Raw genomic sequence first — 14,038 nt, forward strand, 5'->3', positions numbered from 1 at the left:
CTCCCACCCCCCTCGTCAAAACCCGTCTTATTGACATGAATCAATATATTATTCCATTTAATTTTTTATTTCCTTTCATGTTTCTTGTCTGCCTATGGAATAGTGCCTATCCATCGCCGTTGCTGCAGCGTTCTCCGTGCGCACCTTTTTACCCACCATTATTTCTCCCCTCTTCCTCACCTCTTCAGCTCTCCCCCTCCGTGACTCAAATGCCCCCGGACGGATGCATCAGCGGAGCCGTGGGGACGGTGTATGTCTTCTTCCATGTGTTGTACATCCCCAGTGCCCACACCGGCATGGTGTTCTTGTACCCCGGGTAGTGAATCGGGTTGTTGCCATTAAACACACCACTGATCCTCTCCTGCGCCCAGTCTCCCGTGACAAGCTGCCGCGACATGATCAAGCGGATGCCCCGTTCCACCGCCACACTGATTTGTTCCCGCCGCCTTGGCAACGAACGGGCCGCCTCCCCAGCGGCTGACATGATCGCCATTACCGCCCAGGCAGTGTTCACGACTTGGCTGCCACTTGGGTTGTCCACCCAGAGAGACCGAACGCTGGCGGTGACGTCCTCGCCCCACCCTCCGTCGGCGTTCTGGTGGGAGAGCAAAAAGTCAATGAGACGCACGCAAGATGGGTGGTTTGCCATGTCGGGTATCTCACGGGAGATACAAAGTGCACTAGCCACAATCCACGCAGCGTAGGTAAAGCACACACCCCAGCTCCCGTAAAAACTGCCATCTGGTCGCTGCAATGACAAGACAAACTTCAACCCTTCCCGAATAGCGGCGTTGATTTCCGCCCGGCGGTATCCCGGGTAGTGCTCACGAAAAAGGGCCAAGGTGTGAATGCAACTGCTGCTGCACTCGGCGTAACCGTAATCTGTCATCACGTCCCTAAACACATCGGAGGAATTGAAGAGCTCAACATAGAGCGGCGCACGCGTGGGTTCGTATGAGGCCCAACCACCCTTTGCATTACGTAGAGAAAGAATCTCGTCGACGGCATCACGTATGCGGCTCACCGAAAACGGATTGTGACGAAGCAAAAGAACCACACGAAGACCCTCAGCAGTGCAGTCTGAAACTTGCCACGACTGTGAAGCGGTACTAAAATTCCATGCACCCTTCGTACGATGGCGGTAGAAGTGAGCCGCTGACTTCGGGTCCTTCTGAACCTGCGCAACGTCCACGTAGTGGTGGGCGAGAGACATCTGCTGTGGGTACAACAACTCCATGTTACAGGCGCAGACAGCCTGTACGGCAAAAGAGGTATCCCACAGCTGGGAGCCATTGTAACCACACACACGCATTCCTTCTGGTCCCATGTAAATAAAATCAGCTACGCGAGAGACATGATTTTGATAACGTCCGCTTTTCTCTCCCTCTCGAATCCACGTAAGAAGCATATCCAATGCTTTATTTACGGGTCCAAGGCAAATAAATTTGGTGTCTTCATCATCATATGCAACGTGTGACCAAGCCACCTCCAATGCATGTCTGCGGAGACTTTTGATGTGCCACTTTTCGTATAGTTTCAAAAGCACCGCGACAAGTTTGTACGTGGAGGAAAGTGGTGTATAGCAGTCCAAGTTGCAGATGTTACTTTGGTGCTGATCCCATTGTATTTGATCATATGGCTCCGTATACAATTCCTGGCGAAGAGCTTCCAAGAGAGGGTGAGGCTCAGGTGCCCACCGTATACCATATAAGTAAGAAAATGGCACAGAGATAACGCGGCTGTGGCACCAGAGGCGTCCTTGAGATAATGGGAACCAAGCTGGCAAGAGTGAAAGCTCTGGAGGAATGGGGTTAATGCCATCCCAGCTATATAAGCCAACAATGCACAACCACACTTTACCCCATGTTGGAACGGAAACCGCACCACCGTGACTGCGTATCCATGCCCGAGCCCGCGTGGCATCCGCATCATCCGCCGGCACACCCATAAAACGCAGCGCAACGTAGTTAAGAGCCGTCCCTAACATCGTACTATGCCCCTCCGTGTGTTGCCCAAAGCCACCGTCCTTGTTCATGTAGTTTCGCAAGTATCGTATCATTTCCACCCGTTCCGCCTCCCCACAACGACACGGCTCGTCATTTTTGTGCTGATGATCCCTATGTGGAGGGAACATCTTCCGAATATCCCCACCAGCGACAATAAACTTTGTAAAAATAAAACCAGGCGTTAAAAACAATGGTCCGCTATAATCATTTGGCCAATGTCCAGAATATGGATCCTGCAGGCGGAGCAGAAATTCAACCCCATCGCGCATGGCATCTTCAGGTGAGGCGCGTCGACGTATCTCCGTTGTGTTATGGAGACCGAGCTGATACTGCTCCAAAAACCGACGTTGTTTTGCCTTAATCGCACGCATGTCTGGTTCCTTCGTTGGCGTGACGACATTTCCCGCCGCCCACTCATAATGTTCCCCCACCATGGGAACATCTTCGGATGGGAGAATCGTTAACCCTGCGGCTTGGGCCTTGCCGAGTGTATTGCCCTCCTCCTCGTTTAGCAATTCGCCGTAGCACCAACGCTGCCGGCCGTCTTCACAGCGTAAATGCCAATTCTCAATTGGAAACTCCCTGGACGCGGCGACCCGAACTGGACGCACGTGTGGCACGCTCTCAAACGGCCACCGCTGTTGGTGCTTCAAAACAACCCGTCTATTGTGCCGGTCAAGCAGCGTAAGAAGCCCGTGAAAAAGGAGCAATATTGGCCACGTAAAGAAAAAAAATAGAAACAGGCTCAACATCCTTCCAGCAGCCAACAACACTGACCGCATTTGCTCAGACCACGTTGTTGGAGGCTTGGGCACAACACTCTCAAACGAAAAAGCCCCAGAAGATGACATGGAAGGCGAGTCTCCACTCATGTTGTGCTGATTGCGACTTTTCGTAAGCACCGTCATTACACAAAAAGACTGCAACAGCAAATTCCAAGCCCTGTTTCACCTCCTTTTATTGAATACGCCGTAATAAAATTAATTGATTATAATCCTTTATATCTTACTGATCGTTATCAAGAGGGTAAATTTTTTTCAATAAAACAGCGGAAAAGAGAAAAAAATCAATAAATAAATAAATAAACGGACGCATGTACACCAACATTTTTTTTATTAATAATCCCCAAATGAGTTTTTCTCTTTTGTTTATTATTACTTTTAATTTTTTCTTCCATTTTTTTTTTTTGAGGGTGTTTCTGTCCGTGGAACAAATCGGTGTTGACGGTACGCATATATATATACATGCATGTATAAATAGATATGAGTTAATTATCTTTTCTTTTTTTTTTTTTTCAACAGCACTTCCGCTCCCATTATACCCTGACATCCGGTGCGTTGTTCCTTTGACTTTTCTCTTTGTTGTCAGTCTCTGCGTTTGTGCGCCCATTTTTTTTTTCTTTTTTTTTTGTGTGTGTGTGTGTTTTATGGCCCACCAGACAAGCAATTTACAATAATCCAAAAACTAGAAAAACACCTATGTGTTGGATAATAAAACAAAAAAAAAAGGTAATGTGGCTTGGAACACCAATTTTTCCCCTCGCCCTATCTAAGGTCTTAGCTACTCTAAAATATTTGCCTCACTTCTAACTCGTCGCGGCGCACACATCTGTCGCCTCCTGCGGATCGCGATGCCGTGGCGACGGCCTCCCCTTTCGCTTGCTATTCCGCCTCACGGACGCATCACCAGTAACAGCGTCCGTTGGAGCAGCGTTGGCTTCTGCAGAAGGAGACAAATCACGTGGCGATGGGGATATCAACTGAAGCTCCTGGCACCGTTCCTCCGCCTCCACCACCAACTGCAAAAGCTCCTCGCATGTTGGACGACTGGCCGGGTCGATTGTCAGACAACGCTTCGCGATGGCCGTTAACTCGGGAAGCTCAGCGCACTCCGGCACCTCCGGGGTCTCCGTTGTGTACCGGAGTAAATTCATAATCTGCTCCTCACTTTCAAATTCGTATTCACTCCATGGGGCCTCCGTTGAAAGCATCTCAATTAATGCGCAGCCAACCGACCACATATCACTCGCCTTCGTGGGACCAACATCGCCGCGGAGTAACTCTGGCGCCATCCACCGTAGCGTGCCCGCAAGTCGATACGTCGTGGCGTCATTGCCGTTTGCAGCCTCTGCCCTACCGGCACGATCTAGGGACTGACTGTGCTGTCTGTTGAGCAGCTTGGCGGTGCCAAAGTCTGACAGCTTCACACGACCCTTGTCCGTGATGAGTATATTGGCCGCCTTCACGTCGGAGTGTACAATGTTGCGCTGATGCAGGTAGCGCAGACCCTCCAGTGTTTGCCTCAAGTAGGAACAGATCACACCTGGGCTAAGAGCCCCAAAGTTGTCAAGCAAATGACGCAATGAGCCGCCAGGCACAAACTCAAGAAGAATGTTAAAATATTTTTGGTTCTGAGACGATCCAAGGTACTGCACAATGTTCGGGTGCACGGCCCGGGAGAGAACCTTGATCTCCTCCTGCAGACTTCTGTACTGCTGGAGCACATCCTTGTGGTCTGGGTCGTCGTGGGCGACCGTAGGCAGTAGGACTCTCTTCACGGCTATGAGTTTTCCGTTCGTCAAGTTGATGCCAAGGAAGACCTCCGCGTTGCCCCCTTTACCAAGCATCTCCTCGCCAATTTTCCATTCAATCGTCTCACGATGCGGTGTTGTTGTGCCACCCGGCCTGCCACTTCGGCTTCTCGTCGAAGTCGCGAGACGCCAGCCACTACCACCGCCGTTGTTGCTGTGCGACACCCCGCCCAATTGGCTGCTGCTCACCGCGATCAAACTCCCGCTTTCAGAAGAGGTTGGATGCCGACGGTGCAGCGTCCCTCGTCTTGGCATCCCTGATGAGCTCACACTGGAGACCGCCATCGGCACAGCAGCAGCAGCAGTCTCCGAGAGTGGCACCCCCCGTTCGTCCGTCAGCAGAAACTGAAATCCCAAGAAGAATCTGGAGGAGCTCAATCTAAACGTAATTAGATCATGATCACGCAAAATAGAATGCTTTCCTTTACTCACCTTCTTAACATTGACATATGTGCCATTGACACTTTGATCGTACAGTGTGACCACCCAGTTTCCCATCGGGGCATGACAACTGTGTGGGCTGGTAGGAGTCGAGTTGCGCAGGTGATTCAGGCAGAGACTTTGCTTCTTTATATCCTGCTGATTGGTGGGCTGCATCGACAAAACCTCCGAGTGTAGTTGTCGTACAATTTTGAATTGGATGCTGCTGACGAAGCCATCCGAAGTCGTGGCATGGCACTTGCTACTGCGGCCAAAGAGGAACCCCTCTCCAGGAGGAACACGGATAAAACAGGAGGGAATCGTTGTCTCGTCACTACTTCTTAGCATCGCCCATATCGGTGTTTCCTCACCAGCGGCATTCACGTTGGAAACCATGGAGGCAATGAAATCGCTCTGTACAGTTGACTCTGGTGCGGAAGAAACTGGTGGGAAGTTAGTCAAGGGCGGCTGTGGATGCAACGATTGCTGCTGCTGCTGCTGCTTCTGCTGTTGATATGACAGCTGCTCGGGATGCTGTTGGTGATTCAATTCCGCCTGATCCTTTGACAGTGCAATCTCGCCGTGGGCATCTACACCGTTCATGCTTCTGCTCGACGGGCATTCTTGTGGCGGTGGGCTGACAAGCGGTGTCACCATCACGGCTTTCAAGTTCTTAGTATCCCGACTATTCAACGGCGTGTGTGGTGGGTGACCCCTACTCCCCCTATCGTTTTGCCCACGGCGCTTGCTGCTATTGCCACGAGTGTCATGGTGCTCACCATTACTGGCCCTGTGCGTGCCGGGAAAATCAGTTTCCGTGACATTCACTTTTCCCATATTGACATGGAAAGGCGAATGTCGTTGGCTATTGTAAATAGACGTCTGCAGCGACAGTGGGGTCGGTGTGAGTCCAACAGCAGCGCGTGTGGAAAACTGCGGTTGTTTCAAGAACCCGTCTGACACCGCGGCCTCTGCACCGGGACTGTTGCCATTATTACCAATAATATTCATGGTACTATTGCAGACGTTTTGTTGTTCGCCCTCAGTTTCTGCTTTCTCCACCGCATTTATTGTCTCTCGTCCTTCTGGAAACGACGGTGTCTCGTGTGGCTGTCGGTCCATTTCCCGGTCGGCTCCGTGCAGCGGTGCAATCGTCCCGTCGGTACCATTTGTACCCTTCTGCACTGCAGAAGAGGCGGGCAACATCTCCCTCGGATCGGGGCGTGGTGGTTCATCCAACGCTGCACGACGCTCAGACAGAACCCCACCAGGGGCGTGTATGAAGTCATTCTCTGGCTTTACACACGGCCCCACAGTGGCACTGTCAAAAGGCATGCATACTTCGTCGTGTATCACAAACAGCAGAGGCACCCCCGCCAAGACCCATGCAGAGACGCTTTCTTGCATACTCGCCAACGCAGAAGAGCAACACCCGACTCTCTCCTTGGCAGGGTCGCCACAATTTTTGAGCAGACTTTCAGGTATGCATTGAGACAGAAATGACGCTGTGTTTGCAGCCACTTCGCCCTTACGAGACCCGCGACAAAAACCCCTGGAGTCAAGTGAAGAGCTTAACGCCCGGCAACTATCAGAGGCGTTACGTCTCTCCCCTTTCCACGGTGAACGCTGCAAGGGCCTCGCAAGACCGGTCACACTGCCTTCCAAGGCCGCACCCTCGTCTTCAACAAAGTCCCCAGTAAGCGGTTTAAATGTCACAGACAAAGAGAGCGATGGACTGGACGGTATGTGAAGAATCGCCGGAATGGGTGGCTCCAACCGCGTCCCTCGTCTTCCCTCGTGTTCCACCTCCCCTACGCCAGCCTCCTTTATATCGCAGCAGCTACTCACCAGCCCCGAGAAGTTTGGAATGGGGCTCGCGTGAGCCGGCAATCCCACCACGTCGTACGCCAGTCGCCCTGTTTGCCGCTCCGCCTCACGACTCCAGTGCAGCACGCAGCCTGTCACAGGATGCACTAAAAGACACGGCCATGGCATCCAGTCCAGCACACAGTGGAGACGCGGCTGGCAAAGAACGAGAAAGCAGTTCTTGAAATCGTCTCGGCTTCCTTTCCACACATCAAGCGAGAGTGAAAAATATTCAGCTTCTCCTGGAATATGCTCCACGGGTAAAAGGTCGTTTTGATCACCGCCCATGCCGTTTTTCGCAGGGCGTTCCTTCCTCTCACTCAATGATGGAGCCATTGTTGAGGATGGGTGGCGTGGACGACGTCCTCGGATCAAAATACGCCGCACCGTCGCATCTTCACCCATGCGCATAGAAGTTTGTTCGCCCCCTGCCGTTGAATACTCCGCCCCGTCAGAGTCTATAAACGCATCCGCATTTGTCCCCAGTTCCGTATGTGAAGATCGTCCATCACCAATCCTACTACACGAATATCGATCATCCCACTCCTCTTCGTCCTTTCCCAAAATAAAGCTATCATCATGAAGAAAAGCAACCTTTTGGATGGTTTCTTTCAATGCAGCCACGTTCCCCACCTCTAATTCCTTCAAAACAGACATGAACTTCTGACCCACAAGATATCTAACCGTTAGCCCGACATGAGCCGCAAAACTCTCACTTGCGCCAAGAATGACGCCTCCACCTGAACTAAGAAGAAGATACGTTGCTCGAAGATCCCCAGCTGGGGCCATACTGTCTGTCCCATGCTGCATCACATCTAATCGAGGGGGTTCATTGAACTGAGCACCGTTTCCGATAGAGGGAGTTCCCCACGGAACTTGCGTTCGGGATGTGGGGATCGACAAAAAAAGATGAGGGCGTTCTTCGGAGGAAGACACCGGCACTCCCCGGCCGTATAAGACACCTACGCCGTCCCCCTCGTGTCCCACCGCATGAGTTGAAGATGGCAACGCTACCACCCTGTTGGATGCATCACAAACCCCGTCCCTGGACGCATGAGGGATGGAGCTGGGACTGTCACCACTCATAGAGAGCAGACCTGTGCTCCATCGCCGTCGACAGCGTTCCCGAAATCGTTTTACGGCAACGACGGGGATGCATATAAGGGAAATCAGAAGCCACAGCAATGAGGCCACTATGGTTCCAAGATCCAGGGATTTAAAGTGCGCCATCAGCACCGCAAAGTGAACAAGTCCAACAGTAATTCCGGCGGCTAAGGGGATGTTAAAGGCAAAAACAAACCAAAAGTGTAGAAGGTTCACTTTCCATACATTCACCACGGGGTATATGTTTACTACTTTGAAGCTGCCGTCATTACGTGACACAATGTTTTGTGCAATCCCCACGTTTGTCGCCATCACGTGTGGGGAGAGGATCACAAGAAGGCCTAAAATACACAACTCCATCGCCGGAAGAGCCTCATGCCACCACACCCAGCACGAAGAAGCAGCTGAACAGCTTGAAATGGCACCGCGAGAAACTAACTGCACGTGTCGTGGGTGCCCCCTTCCCTGTTGTTGGTACGGGCTGCCAGTATTTCTATGGTTCTCTAAAAAAACACTGCCGCCGTCTTGAAGAATGGCCTGATCCACTGTAGCCTCATCACGCAACGCCACCAATAAAGAATTCTTGCGGGACGACCACCAATACAACGTCGCAGACAATATCCCAACTAAAAACGAAGCCGACATAAAGATGAACTGCCCCGCATTCGTGGACCACGGCATAAACAGAAACACCGCCGTAAAGAGACCTGCCGTGGCAAGAAAAAACCATCCTGGCACAACGATCGTACCACTAAGAAGTACACTCAACGAAGTGGATGCCGTCATCTCTCTACGCACGCCGTGCATTAAAGAAGTAAAAAACTAGGCAAAAAAAAAAGGAGGGAGGGGAAAAAAAATAAATACTGTTTTATTTATGCTTTGATTACTCGTGTGTTTCTTTTTCCACTCGTCGTTCCCACCCCCTAAGCATCTGAGTAGTGAATTAATGTACGGTACCATTAAGAAGATAGAAAAGAAAAAAAGAAGAAAAAAAAAAATAGAAATGCAGCACAGTGGTAATAAGTAACAGTCACTCAAAGCATACACGCTTACGCATATGCATACATAAATAAGTAGACATTTACACGCAACATCCCGTGTCCGATTTCTTCACTCTACCTGTTTTACGCATTCTTGCTGCATTCGTGTATATTTGTAATTATTGCATGTAATTACTTATGCATTTAAGTAATGTATGCGTGTAATTATGTGTTTTTGCGTGATCAGCTGCGTAATTTAAAGGCACAATGGAATATATACCTAACGACTCCTCTTAAGAGGCCACGATACCCTCTACTGTTCTTCCATACTCACACAAAATGTCCGGTAGCGGAAGAAAATTTGAAGTTTTTGACCGTCAAAAGATCAAAAAAAAAAAAAAGAAGAAGAGAAAAAAGTCCAAACAACAAACGTCCCAGTCAAGCGGGTCATAAAAACAACATGGAAAATGTATAGTTATGTTGATTGCTTACTTATTTGTTTATTTTCTTTTATTTTGTTTCCACAGAGGCGTTCTAACCTTCTTTTTTTTTCTGTTCTTTCCTTCTTCATTCGCTCGCATTATTTCGTGTCTCTTCAGATATCACTCGCTTCAAAGGTCGTTGAATTGCTCTTCATCCTCTGCCTCCTCATCCCCCTCATCTCGCGGCGCATGTTTGTCGGCGGCGGGCGCCTCGTCCTCCTGCAGGTCATCATCTTGATTATTGAGTGACTTGACACGCCTCATCAACTCCTTCACGCGATCCTTCGCAGACACCCCCCTGAGAGATTCCAAACTAAGGGGGTTTTCCCTTCCTCTTCCCTGCTGCCGCTCACGAACCCGGCGCAATGTTCCAAGCACACGCTCCTGGTGCTGCTTCAACTCATTCACTGTGAGGATACCGAGGGCGGCGTCATCCGCATCGTCGTCAACAACCGCCTTGTCCTTTTTAGCGCCGCCCTGCTTCGTTACCCCCGCACCAACACTGGCACGAGAAGGATTTGTGGGGCAGTGTTCATAGTCGGAGAGAAGATGCATTGACAAAGAAAGTGGAGCCGTAACGATCCCCTGCGGCACCTCCGATATGAACGGCTCCATTCGATCCAAATGGACCATCATGCGAAGAGGGTGTGACTCCTTGAGCTGCTGTAATTTCCACTGTCGTCCCTTTCGGAGATACGCAGCAGCGCCTGGGCGAAAAAGAAGAATGACGGGCGTCTTCGGATCACTACGTGTCCCGCGCATCATGCGCCCTTTCTTTATCATTTTCTCCACGCTGGTCAGTAAATCGGGCCGGCCAGTGGCCCCAGCATCCTCGCCGACGCCACTGCTCTCAAAGACATAGGCGAATGGGTACAAGTCAAAATATGATCGGGAGTCCTGAATGTCCGCCACCGCCACACGGGCCACCGGCAGGTGTTCGCCCCCAGTTTGTCTTTCTTCCTGCTTAGCTTGCAATTTGGTCACCGCTGGAAAAATGCTTTCTTGAATAAAATCGCTCGAGAATCCTTTCATTTTCTCAGATGAAACATTTACAAATACGACGCACCACCAATGCTTTTTCTCCTCCATCAGAAGTTCCTCCAGTTGCTGGGCGGTGGGAACAAAAAACAGCATCTCCCATGCGGTTGGCGATAACTCGATAGCTGATGACGACCGCAACATTTCCTCCATTTGCGTCATGGGAAAGTCATACGGCGTCGCGGTGGTTTCTGACGCGGCAGTAGATAAGATCTGTAACGATAATAACAGTATTGAGGCCCACAGTGTAGGCAACAGAGAAAATGTAAAAGAGAATGATGAGTACTCTCGCTGCATAGATGTGCGTGAATGAAACGCGGCGTAATAGATGTCAAACACTTCTCCCTCGCCGTCCAACTCCCACAGATGCAAATGCATATGGAAGAAAAAGAGAAGGAGAACGCAAGAGAGAAAAGAAAAAGAATAGAGGAGGAGGCACAACGGATGCGTGTTGCATGCATGCATAAAACGAGAAAAAGGGGTGGGTAACAAAAAAAAAAAGAAAAGAAAAGAAAAGAAAAAAAAAAAAAGGTGGGGGAGGGAAGAGGGAAGGGAGTGTGTTGAAACAGAAATAATAAAATAAAAATAAAAATAAAAATAAAAAATAAAAATAAAAATAAAGGGAGGGGACATCCTGCTCATCATTAATCACAGATACGTTATCTATTTTATTTTATTTTATTTTATTTTATTTTATTTTTTCGTTTCTCTTCGTTTTCGCCCCTCTACTGCTATGCCTATATTTCAAAAATCGTGCGAATATCGTTATTGTACCCCTCCCACCCGCTCCGTTCCCGGTACCAAAAGATGTGAGGTAAAAGAGAGAGAGAGAGAGAGAGGGTGGGAGAGTAAGAGGGCCCCTTAAACTATTTAATTAGCTCCTCTACAAACTGACGATAAATAACGCACATGTTTACGGCAGACTTCACTTTAAATATATATCTATTTATTTTTTTTGTTTTTTTATTTATATATTTGCCTGCAGTCATGTTCCTTCGGATTGCTGCATATTCCGCAGGTGCCGACCCACCTCATTAAGCCTCCGCTGGTGCTCCTGCTCCATGGCGTGAAACCGCACCATTCGCTCATCCTTTTCTGTTCCGCGCCCCTCCTCCACACGAATCATTCTCCGCAGGAGTTCAACACGATGCATGCGCTCCTCAAGGTGACCAATGAGAAGATTCGTAGGATGCTCGTGGAGCTGTTGCGTCGCGTGTTCGCCATGGTATCGTATGTACTCCATCAGCAGCAGATGATTTTCTCCATCCTCATTCCCACCGTCGGCCTGCTGGAACGCCTTCTGCCAAGAAGCGCCGTGGGCAGGCACCGTCTCACGCTCGCGGCTAATTTGCCGTTCGCGCAAAACATTCTTCACACGCTTCAGTACTTCTTCGCTCCGGCGTGCCTCCTTCAAGATGGCGGCCTCACGTGTTTCGTGCAACAATCGCAACTTGGCGGCCATAGGGAACACGTATTCAAAATCAATCTCTTGCTCGGTTTTTTGCTTCAGGTCCGCGTAGTGAATGGGGGCGTTAAATACTTTGTCGTCGGCCAGATTCTCAACGTCGTATATATCCAAAAGCGCTTCCCTGTGGCTTTCATCGGGGATCTCAAGACGCCTCCATGAACGACGACGGCCCCTCTCCGCGCCAACCTGACGACGCTCCTTCAAAGTTTCCAGACTCATCTGCTGCAGCTCCGTTGTGACAAACTCCAAAAGCTCCTGAGCCTCGTCTGGGCCCTTAATGCAGCCGCAGCCTTCCTGTCCATCCAAAGAGATAAGGCTCGCATGTACAGACGAGCACGGCGCGTTACTGCGACAGCGAAGAAAAATGTGCGGAAGAAAAACTGGAGTTTTTGTAGCCGGGTAAAACAAGATCGGTGGGAGCTCACTCAACAGTGGCCGAGTCGTGGGTTCCGCTGTCTCTTCACTCTGGCGCATTTTTTCCAAAACGGTGGGGTGAAAATGGTGCGCGTTGCGGGTGGATCCTTTCGGCGCCAAAAATTTTTGGAGAAGCTCCGCCTCGGGCGAATGCGCCACAAAATCTCCAGCCCCTCTATTCTGCACCTCGCCGTCCTCTGGCATTTCGGAAGCTGACGCCAAGAAATCATCGTTGTCGGCATCGGTCTCATTCTCCAAGTAAGGCGCTCTGTAGGTACCGGCGCCCAATGGGCTCCGCAGCGACACTGGCACTCTGTGCGCCGCACTGTCCCGGTCATTTCCGCCCCGAAGACGCCGTATTTCACCACCTGCACGGAACGCGTCCACCACGAATACCCGAAGTCTGTGCTCCGATAGAAGAGCTGCCACATCCCCCTCTTCTTCAATTTCATCTGGGTGAGCTTTGTTGGCCGATTCCTTTAGCAGTTGGTTGACGGCGTCACCAAAATCCGCCAGCAGCACAAGCAGCTGCTCGTAATCGTAACGTGGAAACAAATGCGGTGCATACAAGAGTACCAGGGCGCTTCCGTCACCCTCTGTCTGCATTTGTTCGCAAATGGCCTCCGCCTGTTGGAGGGGGAGGGTTCTGAAGGAAGGCACCCTCGCCGCCGTCCTCCCACTCATCTGCAGCTTCTTCAGCAGTTCCCGCAGTGAGAGAGGCAAGGCATCGTTGTAATGCCCAACGTCCTCGTCCCTCGAAGCCGCACATGACGCCGTTTTCATACCGGCAAACAACAGGGTGCCAACCACAAAAATTGCGTAGAAAAGAACGACACAACACCGCATCGTAATAAATAAATAAATAAATAACAACTTTGCGAAAGAAACAGAAAAAAATAAATAAATAAATAAGTAAATAAAAATATACTACGATACAATTAAATAAATGAATAACAATATTGAATAAAGCAACTTTTAGCAGTAGTGGTAGTGAACGTCCGCTCTAAACAACGCAGAAGAATTACGTTTTCCCCCAACCTTTGTTATAACTTCGCTTTAATACCCTCCACCCGCTTTTGTTGTTGTTGTTGTTGTTTGGGATACTACAGAAAGAAAAAAAAAAAAAAAAAAAATCAAAGGAAGCCGCGGGGAGTGCACTGAGAAAAAGTCATTTTTGGTGAATTGGGAGGGGGAAAAGGGGAAAACGTCAGGAAAAAATACTTCGCAAGACCCCAACGCATGAACCGCCAAAAAAAAAAAAAAAAAAAACGTCGACGCACCATCGCTGGTCGTACCCGCAATAGAGAGTCATCCATGGCCAAATGGATAAAAGTGCAATATAAATCCAAGTGTGGGATTTCCATTCATTCGCCCTTCCTTTGTTTTTATAAAAATAAAATTAAAATTTGAAAAAAAAAAGGTGATCCCCCATCGTCACCCATCTCTATTATTGTCCCTTCACACCGTATTCGTGATTCAAAATAAGCCATTCACCATTTTGTATGAACGCTCTTTTTTTTTTTTTTTACCCACTTTTGTTCTTCCTTGCCTTGTCACTCCCTATAAATAAATATAAATAAATATATATATATAGCCTTCCCTTTCATTTCCTCTTCACACATACACAGAGAGGACTCTTGTGGCTACTGATTCCCCTTACTGCCATCATA

General features: G+C 49.5%; 4 protein-coding genes across 4 annotated transcripts, besides 16 other annotated features; all 4 read right to left on the reverse strand.

Annotated features, from left to right (window-relative positions):
* Window positions 1-14,038: part of a sequence feature (heterozygous, non-Esmeraldo-like haplotype) that runs on past both edges of the window.
* Window positions 206-2,914, reverse strand: Tc00.1047053508175.70 (lanosterol synthase, putative; the record flags this gene model as incomplete). Its single annotated transcript, XM_815874.1, has 1 exon — window positions 206-2,914. The coding sequence occupies one exon, from the start codon at window positions 2,912-2,914 to the stop codon at window positions 206-208; it is 2,709 nt and encodes a 902-aa protein (XP_820967.1).
* Window positions 3,141-3,194: a sequence feature (T-rich).
* On the reverse strand, window positions 3,592-8,793 carry Tc00.1047053508175.80 (protein kinase, putative; the record flags this gene model as incomplete). Its single annotated transcript, XM_815875.1, has 1 exon — window positions 3,592-8,793. The coding sequence occupies one exon, from the start codon at window positions 8,791-8,793 to the stop codon at window positions 3,592-3,594; it is 5,202 nt and encodes a 1,733-aa protein (XP_820968.1).
* Window positions 5,501-5,529: a microsatellite.
* Window positions 8,958-8,984: a microsatellite.
* Window positions 9,346-9,382: a sequence feature (A-rich).
* On the reverse strand, window positions 9,578-11,131 carry Tc00.1047053508175.90 (uncharacterized protein; the record flags this gene model as incomplete). Its single annotated transcript, XM_815876.1, has 1 exon — window positions 9,578-11,131. The coding sequence occupies one exon, from the start codon at window positions 11,129-11,131 to the stop codon at window positions 9,578-9,580; it is 1,554 nt and encodes a 517-aa protein (XP_820969.1).
* Window positions 10,979-11,016: a microsatellite.
* Window positions 11,050-11,107: a microsatellite.
* Window positions 11,151-11,186: a microsatellite.
* Window positions 11,306-11,335: a microsatellite.
* Window positions 11,416-11,463: a microsatellite.
* Tc00.1047053508175.100 (uncharacterized protein) lies at window positions 11,472-13,214 on the reverse strand (the record flags this gene model as incomplete). The annotated part of the gene is made up of 1 exon (XM_815877.1): window positions 11,472-13,214. The coding sequence occupies one exon, from the start codon at window positions 13,212-13,214 to the stop codon at window positions 11,472-11,474; it is 1,743 nt and encodes a 580-aa protein (XP_820970.1).
* Window positions 13,218-13,289: a microsatellite.
* Window positions 13,445-13,464: a microsatellite.
* Window positions 13,478-13,501: a microsatellite.
* Window positions 13,618-13,637: a microsatellite.
* Window positions 13,751-13,787: a sequence feature (AT_rich).
* Window positions 13,930-13,961: a sequence feature (AT_rich).

This window comes from Trypanosoma cruzi, genomic scaffold, assembly GCF_000209065.1.
Source record: "Trypanosoma cruzi strain CL Brener 1047053516707 genomic scaffold, whole genome shotgun sequence".
NCBI classification, from domain to species: Eukaryota; Euglenozoa; class Kinetoplastea; order Trypanosomatida; family Trypanosomatidae; genus Trypanosoma; species Trypanosoma cruzi.